At 33.7% G+C, this 21,772-nt stretch overlaps 1 protein-coding gene across 1 annotated transcript in view; it reads right to left on the reverse strand.

Moving 5' to 3' along the window:
* Positions 1–21,772, reverse strand: part of LOC131853872 (midasin) — a 38,915-nt gene that overhangs the window by 7,976 nt on the left and 9,167 nt on the right. Inside the window, exons 8-26 of the mRNA XM_059204948.1 lie at positions 21,513–21,678; positions 19,032–21,330; positions 17,207–18,938; positions 15,292–16,948; positions 14,621–14,832; positions 14,077–14,209; positions 13,067–13,697; positions 12,147–12,649; positions 11,631–11,807; positions 10,215–10,630; positions 9,863–10,002; positions 9,326–9,552; positions 8,810–9,030; positions 8,282–8,499; positions 7,756–7,923; positions 6,967–7,167; positions 6,354–6,568; positions 1,839–2,001; positions 359–1,497 (exon numbers count right to left, since the gene is read on the reverse strand). Coding sequence (XP_059060931.1) covers positions 359–1,497; positions 1,839–2,001; positions 6,354–6,568; positions 6,967–7,167; positions 7,756–7,923; positions 8,282–8,499; positions 8,810–9,030; positions 9,326–9,552; positions 9,863–10,002; positions 10,215–10,630; positions 11,631–11,807; positions 12,147–12,649; positions 13,067–13,697; positions 14,077–14,209; positions 14,621–14,832; positions 15,292–16,948; positions 17,207–18,938; positions 19,032–21,330; positions 21,513–21,678 — 10,618 coding nt within the window. The remainder of the gene's footprint in view (positions 1–358; positions 1,498–1,838; positions 2,002–6,353; positions 6,569–6,966; positions 7,168–7,755; positions 7,924–8,281; positions 8,500–8,809; positions 9,031–9,325; positions 9,553–9,862; positions 10,003–10,214; positions 10,631–11,630; positions 11,808–12,146; positions 12,650–13,066; positions 13,698–14,076; positions 14,210–14,620; positions 14,833–15,291; positions 16,949–17,206; positions 18,939–19,031; positions 21,331–21,512; positions 21,679–21,772) is intronic.

Raw genomic sequence — 21,772 nt, forward strand, 5'->3', positions numbered from 1 at the left:
ACCGAGTACTTAAATCACTCAGACATATATTAAGTAATGTTAAACACATCACTATTCTTAATTGAATATAATACTTATAAGTTAGAACAATATGGTATGGTATGGTAACGATATTTCCGAAAATATACGTAGCGTCCTTGGTAAATGTCATGCGTTGCTGTTCCGGAACTCTAAAATTACTTAAATCCCACCACTATTGATTTGTGTATGTGAATAACCTTACCTACCTAATTGTATCTATAGTTTCTAAACGATCTTATCTACAAATAGACAATCTGACTGCTCCAAATTGTTGTGGTGGACATTCATATGGTTAAGTAGAATAATAAAATTATATTTTGGAGGAAATGTAACTTACCCTTTTGCTGCTAGATCAGAGAATATTTTTAATAATACTGACAACATCTTGCAAGAAACTCTGTGGACTGCCACTTTCTGTGTAACGAAATATTGTACAAACAATACTGTTTGTTCCAATATTGGAATCAATCTCATCAAGACATTTTTCTCTTCATTGGTATCTGATTGATTACACATCAATTGTACATAATTTTCTAATAAGTCGTTTGTTTTATTTATTATAGTTTCTAATTGAAGCATCCTTCCATCGCTCGTTAAATTTTCTTGCAAATGTTGTTTCAAATGTTTATCTTCCAAAATATCTTTAGATTCTTCTTTGTCTTTTTCACTATCAATAACTTTATCGATAGCGTCTAATATATCTGCATTACTACCACTCAATACAGGTAAATGCTTTTTATATATCGATTGAATAACCAGCAATGTAGTTGCTAACAAATCTTCTGCTTTTCCAAGTAAACTGTTAGTTGAAGATTCTTCCATCACAACATCATTACCTTTATCTAGCTTATCAATTTGATTGATAGTATCCATTAAATATTCCTTTAATTCAACAATACTTCTCATCATTGGATGATGAGGTACATAATTAACAATTTCAGAATTAAATTTGATCTGATATTCTTGCAGAATACTATCAACATTACTTGCAATTTTCCGCAATTTAATCTTAGCTCCGTTTGCCATATCGATGTGACTTTGTGAAATTACTTGCAAACACTGAGTGTTTCTGCCAATTTTCTTAGGGAACAATATTAATTTATTTAATTCTGTTTTTAGTTTATGTACATCGGATATGATAGATTTGATTCTTTTGTACAATTCGTTCCATTCGTCACTATTTTTGTAACAACGTACTATCGAAGAATTCGAAAGTACAGCATCGATATTGGGATTAGATTCTAAATCGATTGTTCTTTCTGGACATGATTTTAGTAATACACTAAACTGTTCTAATAATATGGTAACATTGGTAATACACTCAGCCAATATAGAAAGCTTTTGATTCACTGTCGATACATTAGTAGTAGTAGTATCAATTTCTAATGCGTTCGTCAGGTTTGTAGTGACCGTGCGTAAATCGGAAAGGTGTCTGGAGTATTTGGATATGGATTTCTTTTGAGTGTTGGTCAATTTCTGAAACATTTAAATAAAAGATTTACGACCTACATAGATGACTTATTTTACCTTTATTAGTATAAATAATAACAAAAATAGCCCAAGACTTTTCACATAGCTTCTTCTAGCACCAACTTAAGCAGACCTTATGTTATGGGTATTAGACAAAGTGTACTTAATATATTTTTTGTTGTGTTAAATATACGTTATGTATATACATAACCCATAGAAAACACGCTAACCAATACTTATGAATACAAATGTTTGCAACTTGCAACTATCAAAGAAAAACGGTGTGTTAAACCTACCGAGTAATGCGACAAAGACATATTTTAATGTATTATATTAATCTAACTAACCAACAACTGCGCGGCGAATCCCTTACACCGCTCAATGTTTTGAATTCCCAGGTCTTGGTGTGGGGAACATAATGCGGCGGTAAGAAGTCGATGTCGTGCTATGTTCTTCTGAAAGTACTTTTCGCAGCCCGACCATAGGAGTGATAGAGATGCATCACAACGTCTGTAATAACAAAATGTTCGAATTCAGTTTTTGTCAAATAATTTTTTTTTACATTGACACTATAACGTCCAGTTCAACGTTCAAAATTGTTGATAATATTGGCTGGAAACGTTATAGACATTTTATTTTATATTTTGACATTGATTTAAAATTTTACTTACTTCTTTGCTTTCCATCTTTCTAACACGTTATCAGCACGAATGCTCTAACAAATAATTTAAAATTATAAGGATTTTTGTTACATATTTTTACAAAAATAATAGTAAAAATGCACGCTGGTGATAATACAACTCGAGGAATTTCGAGTTCAAGTTCCTGCGTAAGTAATACCATATATCTTTGTAATAAAGAAGGATATTCATCTTGGAAATTTAAGATGAGTAATTACTTACATGAAGATCTTTTTGAGACAATAGTAGATATCCCGAAGGTGTGGTTGTAAAAGCGACAAGAATCCGTCAAGATCGGAAAGCCTTGTCAAAAATTAATTTGACGTTAGACGGTCCAGCCATAACTCATGTACGGAACTGTAAAACCGCCAAAGATGCTTGGAATGAGTTGAAAAAGGCATATGAAAACCGCAGCATGGGTCGTATAACTTTAGAGAGAAAACTATACAAATTCAATCTCGAACAATTTTCTGGCATGGAAGAGTACATAAATGCAATAATGAGCACCGTCCAAGATCTCGCAGATATAGGGAAAGTCATAGAAGATGCTTCCGTTGCGGCGATTCTGTTAGGCGGTCTTACATTAAAATATGAACCCCTTATCATGGGACTAGAGAATAGCAACATTGAAATTACCTCTGATTTGGTCAAAACTAAACTTTTAAATGAGTTATCTCGCGATATGGAGCCTGTATCAGCATTAAAGACAAGGACCCGTCCAGATAAATATAAGAAGCAGAAGAAGCAAATTATATGTTACGATTGCAAGGAGCCAGGACATAAACGCCCAGATTGTCCAAATAAGAAAATCTTTAAAAGCAATACATCACAAGAATCTTCCGTATTGAGCGCTCACGCTCTTGGAGCAAATGATGGTTTACAAATGAATAGGTGGGTAATTGACTCAGGAGCAACGAAACATATGTCTTCGAGACTAGATTGGATGACGTCTCTTAAACCTTGTTCTGGTAAAGTTACAATAGCAAACGGTACAGATATTAACTGCTCTGGCGTAGGTACTGTTCCCATTAATACTAAAAGTAAATTTTTTGATAGGATTAGTGATGTTGCTTATGTTCCCGAACTAAAGGCGAATTTAATTTCTGTCCAAACTATAGTTGATAAAGGAGGTAAATCAATATTGCATGGTACGAATTCTGGTGGACTGTATTTTGGACTGTACTATTAATAATACTACAAAGTTGAGCTACAATGTTTCACATGCCGATATAGTAACTGACTTGTCACAATATCGTTTATGGCATAGGAGGTTAGGTCATCTTTGTCGTTTTGGGTTACAATCATTAAAAGGTCAAGCTATAATACATTTTGATATAGCAGATAAGGAGCCTTGTGTAGCATGTATTGAAGCCAAGCAGGTCAGAAAACCATTTAAGAGCATTCTATGTAAAAGAGCGACTGAGCCACTACAACTTATTCATTCTGATTTATGTGGCCCATTACCTGAAGTCTCTTTTCAAGGTAACAAATATGCTTTATTTTTCATTGACGACTTTACACGAATGACTTTTGTATATTTTATTTCAAATAAAACAGAAGTGAAAAATAAATTTATTGTTTTTCAAGCTCTAGTGGAAAAACAATTAAACGGTCATATAAAACAGTTAAGGACGGATAATGGCACTGAATATGTTAATAGTGACTTCATTCAGTACCTTAACTCACAGGGCATTACTCACCAAACCACAGCGCCTTATAGCCCACAGTCAAATGGTGTGGCTGAACGTACAAATAGGTCGATTGCAGAAAAGGCTCATTCTTTATTAGCTGACAGTTATTTATCAAAGGCATATTGGCAAGATGCTTTTGAGACAGCTGTATACTTAAAGAATAGATGTCCTCATCGTGCCTTAAGTTGCATGACGCCTTATGAAAAATGGTATGATCATAAACCGAACTTAAACCATCTTCGTGTGTTTGGCTGTAGGGCATTTGTACATATTCCTTCATGTAATAGGAGGAAATTAGATAATAAAGCTGAAGAACATATTTTTATTGGGTATACTACTGAACATAATACTTATCTTTTTCGTAACGCTCAATGTCCGAGAAAGTTAGTAAAATCTCGAGATGTTTCATTTTTTGAGAAAGTATTAAGAACTGTAATACCAATGCTGATTTTTCTAATAATTTACACATGCCTATTATATTTTCTACTAATACAGAAGTAGAACAGGCAGTTGAAGAGGATATATTTGAGGATGCCCAAACTCACGAAGAGACCGTGATACCCTCACCTATAGATCCAAATCAGCATGGAGAAACACCAGAAACCGTAGAAACAGAGCGTCGATATCCTTTGAGAACGAGAAAATCACCTGAGTTCTTAACTTATCAGGTATGTAATTCTATAATGGAACCAGATGAACCTTCTACTTATACGGAGGCAATAAATGCTGTAGATGCTGATAAGTGGAAACAAGCTATGGCAGATGAGTACAGATCTCTCCAAAAACTAAATACGTGGAGTTTAGTAGATAGATCAGGAAAGAAAGTCATACCTTGTAAATGGGTATTCAAACAAAAACGAGATGCGCACGGGAACATTGTTAAATACAAAGCACGATTAGTTGCGAAAGGCTACAGTCAAATAGCTGGACTAGACTACTATGAAACTTTTTCTCCTGTAGTTAGAATGTCATCTTTGCGAACTTTGTTTGCATTATCTGTTGAATTTGGCCTAAAGATGCGCCATATCGACGTAGATACCGCATTTCTAAATGGAGACCTTGTGGAGGAGGTATATATGGAACAACCCCAAGGTTTTTCAGAAAACAGTGAGAAAAAGGTATGTAGATTACATAAGTCGCTATATGGACTTAAACAAGCCCCACGTGCATGGAATATAAAATTAGATAATACTTTATCAAAAATGAATTTTACAAAAACTCCTTGAACCATGTGTATATACGAAACTTTTTGGTGACGAATTAGTAATATTAGCTATTTACGTTGATGACATAATTCTTTTCTATAAAAATGACATGACATATGACAATGTGAAAAATGATTTGGAAAAGTATTTCAGTTTAAAGGAGTTAGGCGATTTAAAGTATTATTTAGGTATTAATATATCAAATGAAGAAGGGATATTGAAAATGAATCAAAGGACTTTTGTGGAAAAGCTCTTAGCGAAATTTGGTATGCAAGATTGTAAAACGGTACGCACACCAATAAATAAGAAACTAGAGCCTAATGATCAGAACGAATGTTGTTCTTATCCTTATCAGGAACTGATTGGATCCCTAATTTTTTTGGCCACTCATACACGCCCGGACATCGCTTTTGCAACCAGTTATTTGGGTCAATTTAATTCTAATTTTAATAAAACCCATTGGTTAGCCGCAAAGCATGTACTACAATATTTAAAAGGTACCATTGATTATTCACTGACATATCGATGTACAAAGAAAACATTGTACGGGTTCACAGATGCTGATTGGGCGAATTGCGTTGAAACGCGCCGTTCATATACAGGTTTTTATATGAAGCTGGCAGATGGACCAGTTGCATGGGAAAGTAAAAAGCAACCTACAGTGGCTTTGTCCTCGGCTGAAGCAGAATATATGGCTTTAACAGCAGCCGCTAAAGAAGCTTGTTATCTTCGCAGCTTCATATCAGAAGTGACCGGTAAGTTACAGCGCGTTACGATATTTTGTGACAGTCAGTCGGCTATAAAATTAGCGCAAAATCCAGTCCATCATAATCGAACCAAGCATATTGATACGCGATTTCATTTTATCCGAGAAAAGATAGTGGAAGAGATAATTGATGTACAGTTTGTTCCAACAGAAAAAATGTGGGCAGACATGCTTACCAAACCTTTATGCAATGTTAAATTTAAAAATTGTATAACTAATGTAGGCATTGTATAACTTTTATTATTGTTAATCTCCAATGTCATGTTTATTGTTTATATTGCTGTTACATACATTGTAGATTAAGGGGGTATGTTGATAATATTGGCTGGAAACGTTATAGACATTTTATTTTATATTTTGACATTGATTTAAAATTTTACTTACTTCTTTGCTTTCCATCTTTCTAACAAAAATAACTCTTTAATATTAAAGAAGGCAGTTGAACTAGAACCGTCCAATGACAGTTTAAGTGCATAATGGCATAAGAATATAAAAAATAGACAGTGATAATTTAATATACCGGTTCTTTAAGTATTGTAAAGCAGCATCTACATCCACGGGCGGTATTGTGAAGTCATATAAGTCCTCGCTAGCCGCCAATATGACAAGACCAGTGCGGTAGTTGAGACCCATTTTAGTGAGATACTTGAAAAGATCTGCAAGAGCTTTACGCTTCTGTTGTATTATGTTCTTTGCTTGAGATGTTTGCTTCTCTTTTGGTAGAGTTGAATCTACCTGAAAATTGAATAATTACCTATTTAGGATTTTTTTCATATTTTGTAAAGATTATCTTACTATTAACTAAGTAATTATTAATAACAGTATTCCAAAACACAGCGCCATTTAGTCCTAAACTGAACATAGTTTGTACAAAGGTCGCTAGACAACTGAAGGAAATATTTAAATTGATATTTTTATAAATACGTACATAATATAAATAGAAAACATCCTGATCCTTAAAAACAATCTTACTTACGAATATTTATATCGTGTGAGGATCGAACTCACAATTATCAGAAATAAATCGATGTGCTAAACCACTACATCACTGAATTATAAAAATGAATAGAAAAAAAATGTGTTTTTTGATTTAAATAACAATTGTTTATTTTAACAAAAATATGTTTCCATACCTCTAATGAACCCAGATGGGTACTGGTCTCAATGACGAGGGTTACAAAATCATCCAATGCCTGCACCATAGATGGATAGCTAGAATTCGTCATGGTATCTTTGCACAGTGTCTTTGCTTTATTCAACAAATTCGTCACTTTCGACAAGAGAGATCCTTCTGTTATGGCCTGACATGGTTGATCAGCATTGTCCAGATATTTCTAAAGAAAAAATGTTGGAAATACATTGAAATTTGCACTATATACAATAAGAATATACTAAATATCTACAAAATCACTTAGTCTTTATTAATAGCTTGATTCCATTCACAATTGGTAATTTAGCGGCTAACTTTTAGATATTTTTTTTTTAACTTTTTTTGTCTTGCTGTCAGTGAGCTGCAGCTATCTGTACTGTATTTAGGAATTACCAGCGCTCAAAAAAAAATATACCTTCATACCTATATAAAACAAAGATCTTCGGCGCCTCTGTATTCGCGATAATCTCAAATAGATAGAAATATAAAATCTCAAATAAATAGATTTTCATGCGGTTTTCTTATATCAACAGAGTAATTTCTTGGGAAGGCTTAGCCAAGCCAGGTTGGGTTGTTAGTTATACATACCATTATGGGTATTTATATTATTAAACGAACCTTAACACGATAATTTTATTGTAAATAAAGGATAAATACCTTTATTCCTTTAGTCTCTCGATGATTTGACTACGTTGCACTAGCTAAAATATTCATGTTAAAACCAAACAATGTAAAAAATGTATATTACTCATAAAAGGTTAAAAAAAAATACCTTTATATTTCTAGTGAGCAGTATGAAATTCAACACATCTATCATGTAGGCGCCGCCTACAGGCGCGCTTGCAGCTCGTTTCGGCCGATCCCAGATGCCGACATGATCTGTGTTGTCTTCGCTGCTATTATCCACCAAGCAATTGGCCACAGGCTCTTTGAGAACATTCTAGAAAAAAATCGTTTTGTGCAATGTTTATATAAATCTTCTTTACATCTATGCAGGTTTGTTTGCCGCCATTTACGGATTTGAAATGATTGCCAAACGTAATTCGGCGGCAAAAAGTACAAAAAGTAAGTAGTGTAGAAGGAAGATTAAAGGTAAATTGAGTAAAGAAGTAAATACCTTAGTCTTTTTGTGTGAAAACTATAAACTAAAGCGAGATCTATTTAGTCTATATTGAAATTCTTTGCAAATTCTTATGATTCCCAGTTGCAGTGATAATAGAATCGGAATTTAATAGAAGAAAAACATACGCTGGAGTGAGCTAATACGAAATTTGGTTGCAAATCAATTATATTATTACCTCAAATTCCTTTGTTTGTTTATGAAGAGCTTTATGTGCTTTTTCCACCGTATCTTTAACACTCCAATAGCTAAGGTCTCTGTCCCAAGTGCAAATTTTCACAAAGTCGCGCAGTTTCTTTTCTATTGGTGCACGTTTCTCTTTTACATGCGTAGATACTTGTGCTTTAAATTGCGAATAATAATTATATGTATTCCACAATATCGATAGTAATTCATCTGCAATTAAAAAAAAAATGTTATTATTATTTGAGCATGTAAAAAAGACTATTAATCACAATCTTTCATATTGAAAATAAGTTGAATGACATCACGATTACTAGGTTGTTTAATTAAATGGAAAAGTCAACATTCTAACAGAACAAATGATGGTAAGTAACACATATATATGCTACTTATATGATTACGTGAGTTATATATCACTATATACATTTGCCTTTAATATTCATTAAATGATGATGACAATAAAATTGGAGGGTGTAGAGAAACCGCATTATTATAGTACATTATATTATCTTAAAAAACAAACCTCTTCTGTCACTGGGCTCCAAATGTACCAGATGACAATGGTACATATATATGATGTCCAGTCTCACTTCATACTCGACAAGGTTAGATTTCTCCATGAACTCGTTGAGTACAGACGTCACTTTAGACGCAGGTACTATTTCATCATCAGCATTAGCATCCAAATACGATATCACAACTGAATACATATAGAACCAGTATTTGTGAGCTTCTGAACGTTTCCTGCAATTTCAACAATCCTTACTATTATTATAAACTCTATCTGTCTGTCGCGCTTTCACGCTAAAACTACTGAACTGATTAAAATTAAATTTGGTACATATATAGTCCCTTTAGGGGTCAAAAATAATAAAATGTTATGACGTAATTTATGGATGAGACCATAATTCTAAACTAATTACTAATTTCAAGAGAAAAATAAAACGACTGTAGACAAACTTACGACAAGGTCACAAATAAAAAGGTCCTATTTTACCTTTTTTGATGCGAAACAGAATACTTATGTTTAGGCACATACCTGTCATACATATTATTAAGGCACTCCTTCCACTGTGACATCTCGAGTTTTCTCCAATTCACAATCTGTTGTCCGACGGCCAATGAGATGTCAATCATATTGTTGCCCTTATGCGCGTTTTTGTTCCACTCCTCAATCTTGTCGCGGAGCAGTTCTAGTCCAGTGAGAAGGCGAGATACAGGACTTGACAAGGGGAAGTTCAGGATTCTGTTCACGATTACAATTATCTGAAAAATAATAAAGAAACCTAATTATGAAAAATTGAATCTTATGTATCTTATGATATCTTATGACTGAATCTTTGGATTTTCGGGTATCCATTGTAGGGGGAATTGAGATATTGTGGATGTTTATAGAAGTAAAAGAGTGTCTACCTGACTGACCTCTAAGATAACTGCAAATGGAAAAGAAAGTAAGAGTAAAATATATTATGCCAAACCCAAATGATCAGTGGTAATGTAAAAAAAATCAGATCAGTGGTAATGCAAAAAAGGGTAAAGATAGTTTGGAAATAAATTAAAATTTTAAATTACTCACATCTTTCAAAGTCGGGAAATCGGGCCATTGGTCCAGAAGTTCGTTTGTTGCCTCCTTTACTTTGTAAAGTAAAGGAACACATTGTCTGGTTTCGGAAACCCACGCGGAACGGTAGAAATCCACTTTTTGACTTGACGGCTCTATAAATAAAAATGATGTATTCTTATTATCTTGTATTCTTTGAACAATTATATGTAATACTTTGAATAGTTGGCGAATGCTAATATATTGTCAATTCACATTAAATACAAGATTAGATGCAGAAAAGATAGTTTACATAACATATTGTAATTTTTTCGTTTCATTTTCATATTTCAATGTCTGTCTGAAAACAAATGTAACTTTTTCTTACCATTGCCATCAACTTTCGTTTTTATCTGCGATATAATCAGCATTAGACTTGGTGTCATAATTCCCTCAAAATCTGCGTCTAATGCTTCCCAAGCATTCTGCATTATGCGGCTAAATGTGGGATACCTTTGAAGTAATGGCATTACTGCATTACACCCTAACAAATTCTTTGGGCTGGGTAACCATTCCGTCCGTGTTATATTTCGAACGAATATTGAATGCCATTCATAAACCAATGATATGTCTTCTTGATTTAAAAACAGTTTTGGTTTATTATCTATACTTTGAGTCTTCTTAGTCTTCTGTTCAAGACTGGGTGGCTTAAATTCACCGAAATCAATGTCTGAATATGATGGAAACATTTCCATTATCTCTTGTTCTGCAATTTCTTCTTCGTTTTCATCCTCGCATTTTGATCTAAAAGTAGGAAAGGAAATCATAGATTTTAATGTGATTCCAAGTTGTTTCTAGGAGAAGCTTGTAATGATAAAGTCGGCTTTTTAAAAGTACATATTTATAAAATTCTTTTCATAAATATTTGCAATAAAAATTAAATATACAGTCAACCCTCCTATAACGCGGTACTCTCAGAACGCGGTTTCCATATAACGCGGAGCTGAAATTGCGACAGCCCTCCTATAACGCGGTACTCTTACAGCGCGGTTTCCGTTCAACAACGTCCCATCAGTTCTTTCCGTGCACCCAATGAATGGTTTTAACTGGATATGTTTATATCAGCGTGGTTCACGGGTGGGTGGTTCTCCTCATGCGCTATCTTCCACTTCTATTAACTAAATAGTTTCGCATCGACTGCGTGCCATGCGTGTGTGTGTCTAACGAAACTGTAACATGAAAGATATATATGTGATCTTTTGACTACATTGTCGCGTGAACTATAGAAAAACTACGTTCTGCTTCTGCTACGTCTTAGCCGCTTAAAACCAATGTGAAGATCAACCAAGTGAGGAAGACATTTTGCCCATTAAAAGAAGGCGAGTTAGGCGACTCATATCTGACAGTGAGGATGAGTGTTGAAAGATTACATCATTTTACAAAAGTCTTTCTTTTGTTTTTGTTGGAAAACAGTTTTTTAGTTTAGTTTTTGTTTCATTTGTTTCATCATTTCCTTATTTTTATTGAATTGAAGAGTTCATACTCTTCAGTTCAATAAAAATAATTTATAATTTATCTTGTCTTTTGTATTTATTGGTCTCCATATAACGCGGTACGAATGATGTGATTTGTACTTATTCTGAGTCTCTTATAGCGCGGTTTCCATACAACGCGGTAGACGGTTTCCATAGAACGCGCTACGAATTAGCCTGGTTTGTACGGTTAAATCCGAGTTTCTTATAGCGCGGTTTCCATACAACGCGGTACGCACTCACCGCGTTATAGGAGGGTTGACTGTACTTACTTAGTGACATATAACGCGTCATCGTCTTGTTTTTTCTGTTCTATTTGTTGCTGTTGCTTTTGCCACGCTTCCACCAACTCATTGAGCGTCAATAGAATGCATCCAAAAGTAGCTTCATCAATGTGCTCCGATGCGGTGTAGTATATTTTCAATTCAGCCAAATTCATTTTCAATAATCTGAAAAAATTACAAAGTGTTCCTAATTTAGACTACACACATAGTAACTGTATAATTCCAGTAGTGAGATATTAATGCATAAGATATAAAGATGTTAAAAAAACTATAAATTAAAATATATATGATTAAATTACAAAAATATGCCTATATATATTCAGAATTTAATATTTTTCCATTGCTTTTTTGTGTGGACTTAACATTCTCTCATTAATTACCAAGTAAGATCTCTTATTCTCCTTTTTTGTCGTATAAATATAAATAGAGAATATAATTATATAGACATATAATAGATAGATAAAATTAAAAAGTATAGCATACATAAATGACACGTTTACTTACTGAATATTCTCCAACTCTGCATTGTAAGGGTCTTCACTGGCAGCAACCATATTTTTATTCAATAAAGCTCTAAACTTATCGGACACGAATCTTTTAAGATATTCCTCTTTTTCATCATTCTTTGCTATGTGATTCGGATATATTAGTAAATCTCTTACAACTTCCTCTAATACTGGTCCTTGATCGATCTTTATAGTTATTTCTTTGATCAAATCAATTATTGATGTAACACTATAGACCATTTGAGATATAGAACTTTGCAACGGTTTTGCTAAATCAGGAAACGCTTCCGAATACTTTTGTAGTTTGTTATAAAATGTATTCACTGAGAACAACCAAGATGTTGTTTCTTTAACAACTGTATGTGCTTTTTTTATATCATTTACTTGACAGATTTGAGTTTTTAATTGATTCAGTAAATTATTAGACACATTTATAAGACTATTGGTAAAGTCTTGTGTTGTTTTAGGTGATAATATAGATTTTTTGAAGTGTTTACAGTCCTGGAATAGATAAGAGTCAATTATAATATATTATAATTTTTATCTTCTAAGAAAAGTTGACCAACGTTAAATACTTTAACGTTCTGTTTGAGGTAGACCGTAAAGAGCTTGCTTTGTGAACTTGTAAAATGCGTTTCGGCAATAGAATGGTAACACATGAGTGCTATCACGGGTGTCACATGGTAACGTGATGTCGGAAAGGAATATAGGCGACCCGTGGTCAGTAATGTATTACCTCTTACCACCAGATGGGCCATACGTTTATTTGTTATTCCAATGACTTAAAAAGACAGACATGAAAAGGCGATAAACTAACAGACAGATAGACAGACAGACTTTATATATATATATATACTTTCGCCTTTATAAAATTACTATGAATTACTTCTATTATTAAATCATCAATGAAAATCTTACCATGACAAATTCACTATAAGATGGAGTTGCAGGCCTGAATGTATTATCTAATGCATATTTATGCACTCTCTTCACTGTTTCTTCTTTCAGTGCAATCAATTCAGCACAATATGGGTGTACCTTAACTAAATCCTTGCTATTTGCACTCAAACACTCTACAGTTACATCTGATGCCATATTAATTTTCCTTTTCTCTGGTATAGTCCCAGTGACCACACCGTGAAGGTAATAAGTGCTAAGTAACGCATCAAACATTTTGATATCCTCGTCAATATATTTCAATTTTAGTTTATGCTTTTCAACATGATCAACTGGTCTAATTTCTGTCATTAATTTTGTAAACAAAAGACTCGTTAGTAACGACAACTCAGCAGTTAATATTTTCACCCTATTGATCTCAGTAATTACATTTTGCAGTAAAATCAATAGCTCAGTGTAAATATTCTGGGCTTCCATTAATAAGTTGCAGTAATGGCTCTCTTTAACAATTTGCATTTGTAATTTCTCTATCATTTCTGTGAAAGTATTATTTGCACTTTGCTCGTCCTTTGATTTAGTTGGAGTTATGGATAAGTTTAAGTAATTAAGTAACTGTTCATATTTCTTAGTTTCGAATTCAGCATCAGACTTACTGAAAAGCAGAGGAGATCAATATGTCCATGAAAAGTATAGTTGCATATGAATAATATGTGATTAATAATCTTAACTGCGGGGTTAATCACAATGGGTTAATCATACACTCTGGAAGAGAGTGAGTGGTTTTAAGGAGAACCAATTTTTCTCTTCCACAGTATATGAATTTATAATCTTGAAATGACAAGTCAAAAAAAAATCTATTCATTATCTATTTATAATATATGTTTAATATATTTATATTTAGGATATTTTGCTGTGACATATTATAACCTGTGTCCAAAAGAGTAACAACCAATTACCAACCATTATTCTCGGCAAAAAATGCTATTAATTTTAGGCATTTTTAGCCTAAAATTAAGTTTAATTACACTTACATTTTCAAAGAAGCAGTGATGTCTAGTGTTGCGATATTCTTAAATATAGTGTTCAATGCTGTATTCAATAGTATGCTGTAATTTGCACGGCCTTCTAGCGATATTGTTTCATATGCTGGCAAATGACGGGAATCTGAAAAGAAGTAAAATGTCATATGACATTAGAGATTGTCGTCCGACAATTGTAGGGTTAGTAATATCTAGAGGAGTACTTCCCTACAATGTTAGTAATTCTATGTATCCCTAGAATAAGCGGTAACAAGAAAGAAAATATCATCATCATCATCCACTGCTGAAAAAAGGCATTCCCAAATATCTCCACGACGATTGGTCCTGCATTGCTCGCATCCAACGCTTTCTAGCGATCTTGACCAGATCGTCGGTCCATCTTGTCAGAGGCCTTCCCACACTGCGTCTTCCGGTCAGAGGTCGCCACTCGTGGACTTTACTGCCCCATCTGTCCTACGAGTTATGTGCCCTATGCATTGCCACTTTAGATAAATATATAAGCATTTATTCCCAAATATTACAAATATTTGCTTACCATTATTAACAAACAATGTCAGTTTCTGTACATAATATGGTAGTAATGGGAGATTAGCTGACAATCTTTTTCCACTAGTGGGCACAGTTTCTACAAGATCTTCACTGGGCGTAGCTTCACTTGTATTAAAGAATGCCAAAGGATAAAAGGCAGGAGAAAATACCAATGCTCGGTAGAATTTTTCCCAGAACCTTACTGGTATTGATGACAACCTAGAATTAAGTTTTATATTAAAAGAAATATAATTTATTTATCAGTCATTAGTGTTTATTGATACTTAATATAAGGCAGGTACAGTACCGTAAAACTATCATATAAGAATTTTTATAAGTATTCACAATAATACTAAAAAAATAATGTATAGATTTATCAATAATGTCACCATGATAAAGTATTTAAATGTCAGTGTATCCGAATCCATTGCACTTATTCTTACTAATATTATAAATGCGAAAGTAACTCTGCCTATCTGAAGGTCTCGCTTTCACGCTAAATCTACAAAACAGATTTAAATGAAATTTGATCTTCATTACGTATACTTTTAGTTTAGTTGACATTTGTAGTTATATAAAATACAACATTCTTCATAGGATGTCTTACTAACCACAGAAAGCAATAGTGAAAACAGATCAGACAGAGATTTGATCTTTGATAAATTAAGAAATACACACCTTTCATGTAGTAGTACATCAGAGCTGCCATTAAGAAGTTTCTCAATAGAGATTAACATATTCACAAGAGATGGTGAAAGCCCTTTAGTCGTCTTGCTGATGTGTATAACGTTTGTTAATATATCAATAACTGGGACCAATAAGTATGATTGGTAAATCAGTCCCTTTGTTTCTATCAACGATACATTGTTGAATATTTTCAAAAATTCTTGTTTCACAATACTTAGTACTCTTTGTATAACATATGCGTTTATAGGCAGAAGTTTTACTTCTGATTGCCATTTACTTGGTGTTCTTACATTTTCCATTGAGTTTAATATATTATCTTCAATTACTGTTACTGAATTTTTATCAGGTACATCAAAGGCAAGAGATAAATCAGTGACATTTGCAAAATCTATCGACAGTTTATTCACTTGTTTGCCAAGTGACTGAGTCAAGTCCAAAGTTAATTTATTGTTTAACTTGGATCTTGCTACACACAAGTCATATTCATCTTGATTTTTATATAGTTTTGGTTGACCATATAATTTTCTGAGTTTTTTGGTTAATTTAGTCATTACTGAATCCTCTTTATCGCTTTCGTGCATTATGCTTTCAGTAATCATTGTATATTCATTCAGTATTATGGGATCGACATCATTACACAGTACACCAAACAAATGTTTTTCAAGCCATTTACTATGTACGTACAATAATTTTACAATTTCGTCGTTCAAAATTTTCCTTCCTTTTTTATCAGTAACAAAAATGCCTGTACAACATATATTTGCGAATCTTCGTCTCCAATTTAGCAGTTGAATAATATAGCACGCCATTTTATCATTTATTTTTCTAGCACTGTTTTCTATTGCGCGAATGATACTGTAGTCGATAGTGTCTAAATACGTTTGACATCTGGATAATATAGGATATTCCGGAAAATCGTCGCTCAAATTGTTTGAACGCAGGGCAATTGAATAGTCAAGCGCAGAAAAATCCTTACTGTGATCTACTAATGACTTCAAAATTTTATTAAATATTAAAAGTGTTTGAATATTGGTAGAACTGACAAAGTTTTCATCTAATAGATATGATTCAGGGTAAAATCGTTTATACATTGCACATATACCGTTTTGGGATTGACCAAGATCTTCAAACAATTCGTCGTTTTTCTGTTTCATAATTTCCTTAAAGTTGTTATTGTTCATTAACCTTATTTTATTACTGATCAAATCGTGTAAAATGTATAAATCTTGATATGGGCATTTCTGGTATGCTGTGAATAAGGCAAGTAGACTACATAACAAGGGATCAGTGTTGGGCGATGAGGTGTCTGTAATTTGTTGGGAGACTACATACTCAATTTGGTTTGTAGTTTCTTTTGAAGAATTTATACATAATCCTTTCACTGTCAATGTATGGTTAACATTATTTGACTTTTGAATACTGCAATCCACTTGATGTAATATTTTTTGCAATGCCTTGACCATAGTATTTTTTGTTTCTGCTAGTGACAAATTAAGGTTAGATGCAAAGTCTCCCCCACATCTTGGTTTTATATAAACATCAGCAAAGGCGCTTGCAAGAGCTGTTTTGAAAGGTATGGCCCGTATTAGTTGTTGAGATATTAGATGCGATGCTTGAAGCAAATGTGATAATGTAGGACGCTCGAACCCTAAAATGGAAAATAAAAAAATGTTAAAAGAATCATTGAGAATATAGCTCGTACAATTCATATAATTATATGCAGCATACCCTAGGGAAGCGTGTTACTCGAGTAGCAAGTTAACACATCTTTAGACCATACTTTGAAGTTCTGACGAATATAAAACTACATATTTTTATACATACAGTTACACATTCACGTTAAATGATAGATAAAAAATAAGGGAAAGAAAACAATTGATTAGAATAAACAATAAAAATTACTTACCCTGAATAAATGACGCCATTAATTCATGGCATTCGAGACATACGTCATGACAATTTTGTGGTAAACCACAAGATGACAATAATGCAATCAGATCCATATAAGGCACCGTGTCTGTTATCCTAACATTCAATTCATCAGATCGTAGTAAAAATATCTCTATACCTCTGTTTCTCATTGCTCTAGAGATTTCCCCATATTTGGGATCCATTGTAAAAAAGATCCTAAAATTTGGGTGGGGTTTTATTTCGCTCGCTTCACCACGTTCGGGTATACTAAGTACTCCATTAGGTTCTAATAGTCCATTTAATCTATCTAAAACGGCTGCTGATGTCAAGTTGACATTATCTAATAGCAGCCAAGATCCTTCGATCATAGTTTTTACAAGTAAAGAGTCAATCCATTCGAATTTACCACCAGCATTTACGGATGTTGTTTGAGACAATTTTGATCCCAATTTTTTTAAACTATTTACTATTTCTTTTAGTTTAGCAGACGCATAGAATGCTGTATTGTATTCAGCTAATTTCTCACAGTGTTTAAATAGAAATTGTATTTTTTTGTTGTACTTATTAAAATCATTACTGATCTCATTATCTATACTATAATTTTGCAATGACTTATATTTATATAATTGAGTTAGTAAGTTATTTGAATTCCACTGGTGACTGTTTTCCGCTAACCAAATATTTCGTACAATTTGTATGGTCAGTGTCTCTATTTTGTCAAATAGATTTTCGAGATTCCTATTTAAATCGACCTGTTCAAACCCTCCTAAGAGATCGGACACATCCATAGCTGAAGTTACAGGTATAACTTGAAGGTCGTTACCTGTTAGGTCCGCGAGGATTTGTACGATACTACTTTTACCTGTGGCTGTAGGACCGACGAGTATAGATAACCAGTTCATTTTAACACTTTGTGCTAAAGCTTTTAAAGATGACAACTGGTTTCTTAAAATTAAGAAATTTGTTTCCATAGAGTGACGATTCTTTAGATTCTTTTCTATATTTCTTTTAATTGCAACATCTCCTATGACAATTTCATTGTCATGAATTTCAAATTGTGGAGTTGTATCACTTCTGAAGTACTCAGGATAAAAAATAGAATTATAAATTTGCAACATCTTCTCTTTGTCTTCCAACGTCCTCATCCGATTGATATACAGCATGTCGACAAACTTACCGGGGGATACTAATCTATCATCTTTTTGATCATATATAAGTGCATCACACCATCTTTGTATGTCCCTTAAATTCATCTCCCAAGGTCCCCCCTTATGCCCCCAAGATTGAAGTTCTGTAATTTCATGGGCAACTTTGCAATTAAACTCCACTATTCTGTGTCGTACTTCGTAAGGTAATATTGGGTATTGAGACTCAATAATATACATAAGATCATCTTTAGTCAATGTGTCTATGTATACTTGCGTGAATCTATTTAGGAATGATACGGGAAGACCTCTTCGAGCACCACCTTGCTTCAACGGGTTTTGACACGCGAACAATCTTGTTTCTGCTTTCACTTTGAATGTTTTACCTAATTCTGGTATATACACTTCACCGCGGTGATCTAGGCATGCATTGAGACCTTCCAAAACAGGTTGAGGTGCTAGATTCAATTCGTCTAATAGTATCCAATCGCCATTCTGAAGAGCATTTAAGAATATACCCTCTTTAAATCTAAAAGATCCATCTTCTGTTGGTAAGTCTGTTCCAAATAAGTCTGTGATATCCTGGAAAGTGTAAACAATATTATTAAATAATATAACGAATTTAACTCTGATAATAATATGTTAAATTATAACGATGCATCGCAATATACTTACAGTTTGGTCACTCAAATTGATACGGACCACTTTATGCCCTGAAGATTTAGCCAGAGCCGTGACCAAACTTGTCTTACCGACTCCAGGATTTCCTTCTAAAAGTATTGCTTTATTCAATTGTAATCCCCTTAATAATCGTAATGTATTGGAACCTGTAGTCGGTGCAGTGAATGTAAATTTTTGGTCCTCAGATATATCCATATGTGGTCCTACTTCAATGTAAAATGGTTGTATACCAAATTTCGTAACCTCAGATTCTGCGGTAAAAGCCGTCTGTTTGTTGCTCAACATTTCTCTTAAATTCTGTAAATACTCATTTCCGATAGATTTAATTTGATTTAGTAGAAAATTAATAGCTGTTTTACGTAACACTATTAAAGTTTCTGAATCAATGTGACCAGTTAAAGTTGTTCCAAAGCAGTCTAAAAATGTCATACATGCACCATGAACGTAGGCTTCTGGAGCATCTAGAAGTCCTTTTGCTACTGTAGCATTTATGAAATGTACCCAAGACAGTAAATCCCGAATACTGAACGGGAATTTGTTCGTTACCTCAGAATCTCTTAGCCAAGCAACAAAATCTAAAATAGAGCTGCCAATACCAGAGCTCCCATCTTCTTGATTTCCTAACGAAATTCCTCTATTGACGCTTTTTTCTAATACAGCCGTCAAATCATCTCGAGATGATACACTATCACACCATATTTCTGTAAATCGATTACGAAGAGCAGGTGACAGTTCTTTTTTACCAAAATCCCCTCCTGGATTCATAGTGCCGATTATATGGAAATTTTTATGTGCTGTTATAACTACAATATCAGAATTAGCTTCCATTGCTCTTTCAGATAATACTAACTGTCTTTCTGGCTCAAGTAACGAATTTAATCTTTCTAATACACTATCGTCAGCTAAAGATATTTCGTCTGCTAAAAACATGTCACCTTGTTCCATTGCCTTTATTAAAGGTCCATCAACCCATTCAAATAGTCTTCCATCATTTTTATAATATCGCACAGGTCTTAGACCGCCTAAGAAGTCAGAACTCTCTGTGTGCATATGACAATTCACAGACAGCAGTTTACACTTGGTAAGAGTAGCGAGAATTTGGCAAATTGTAGTCTTTCCACAACCAGTTTCTCCAACCAGTAGTACAGGTTCATCAAAAGCAAAAGCTTTTGCAATTAAAATAGCCAACCTTCGCATATTATAGGTCCAAACAACATGAGAAAATTCTTCCAATTGATTATTAAGAATTGTTTCTAGAATAGATTTAGTCACGGGCGATGTAGCCTGGTGAAGGCTGAATAAGTTAACAGGACTGACTTTCCTTTTTAAATGCTTTTCTATAACTTCTTCAATTATAGTTCTTTCATCAGTTTGTCTAACTTTGCCTGCTAGTATAAGATATCCTTCATCAGCTATGTGTTGATCCCAATCATAGAATTTTTCATCTGTGAGTGTGTTTTTTGAAGCATGTTTATATCTTTGTCCCCATCTAAATAAATCTCTCAAGGTAATAAATCCATCTTTACCTTGAACAGCGGCGGAACCACGTCTTCTCACTTGCAGCTCGGCCATTACTGCGATCATTTTCTTACTATACGTAGGAGGAACATGACATCTCTGATGTAATATTATTTCCAATTCCTTTCGGGGTATTTCATCAAAATGTAATTCCACAAATCTATTTCTGAAAGCCCTTGATAACATTTTACGACCTCCATACAAACCAGGCGGATTTTGAGTGGCAAACAGCATAAAGTTGGGATCAGCTTTGATAACTTGCTGTGTTTCTGGAATGAACAGCTCTCGATTGTCATCTAATACTCGATTGAGGGCTTCGAGAACATCACTTGGAGCTAAATTTAGTTCATCTAGAATGATCCAATGTCCTTTCGTCATTGCTTCAACCAGGATTCCCTCTTGGAAGACAAGTTTTCCATTGGCATCAGAGGCATATGAACCTATATATTCTTGTAAGTCTGTGTGTTCGTGATTATTTATTCGCACACAATAGTTACCAGAAGCTTTTGCAATGTAAGTAATCAATGAAGTTTTACCAACAGAAGTGTCTCCTTGCAAAAGTATCGGTAGACGACCAAGTGATATAATTCGCGCAATATCTCGAAGATTTTTCCTAACTGTTGGAGTGAGTATATACCCCTCTGGTATTGTTATCTCTAATTTTCCCTGTGGGATCCAATGCCCTTCGAATAGTAGAAAATTTTGCCCCAAAATTTGTGGCTCAGGGATTAGTTGATTAAGAACCGATTTAACAGTTTTCTTCCCGATCACTGCTCTGTAAAATGAAACATATTTTCAAATAGAGTATAAAATAGTACTATTCTAAAATGATTTCTTACAAGCTGTATATAATAATGAACAAATTTCAGCATTACGAAATTATTAGACTAACATATAACATTGAACGTATGTAAATGAATTAACATAAAAATAACGATTTAAATAAAATATGCATACTTGGCAATCATTGCTTCAACAATAGGATGTGACGCACTATCCAGTTGGGTGAGGAAAGACAAACAGAATGATTCATACAGTGATCTAGCAACTGTGCCACATTTTGCTTTAGCTGCAGCTGTCAAAGCTCTGCAGAGTGTTCTTAGAGAATAGTGAGGGGCATTCCCTGAAATAACAATTGCAACAAATTAGATTCTTGTTTCAGAAATAAACAGGCAAGCAATTATATGTATTCAACAACTATTACAATTAAAAATATA

Source organism: Achroia grisella, unplaced genomic scaffold, assembly GCF_030625045.1.
Source record: "Achroia grisella isolate CSIRO2021 unplaced genomic scaffold, CSIRO_AGI_Agris_v1 utg906, whole genome shotgun sequence".
NCBI lineage: Eukaryota > Metazoa > Arthropoda > Insecta > Lepidoptera > Pyralidae > Achroia > Achroia grisella.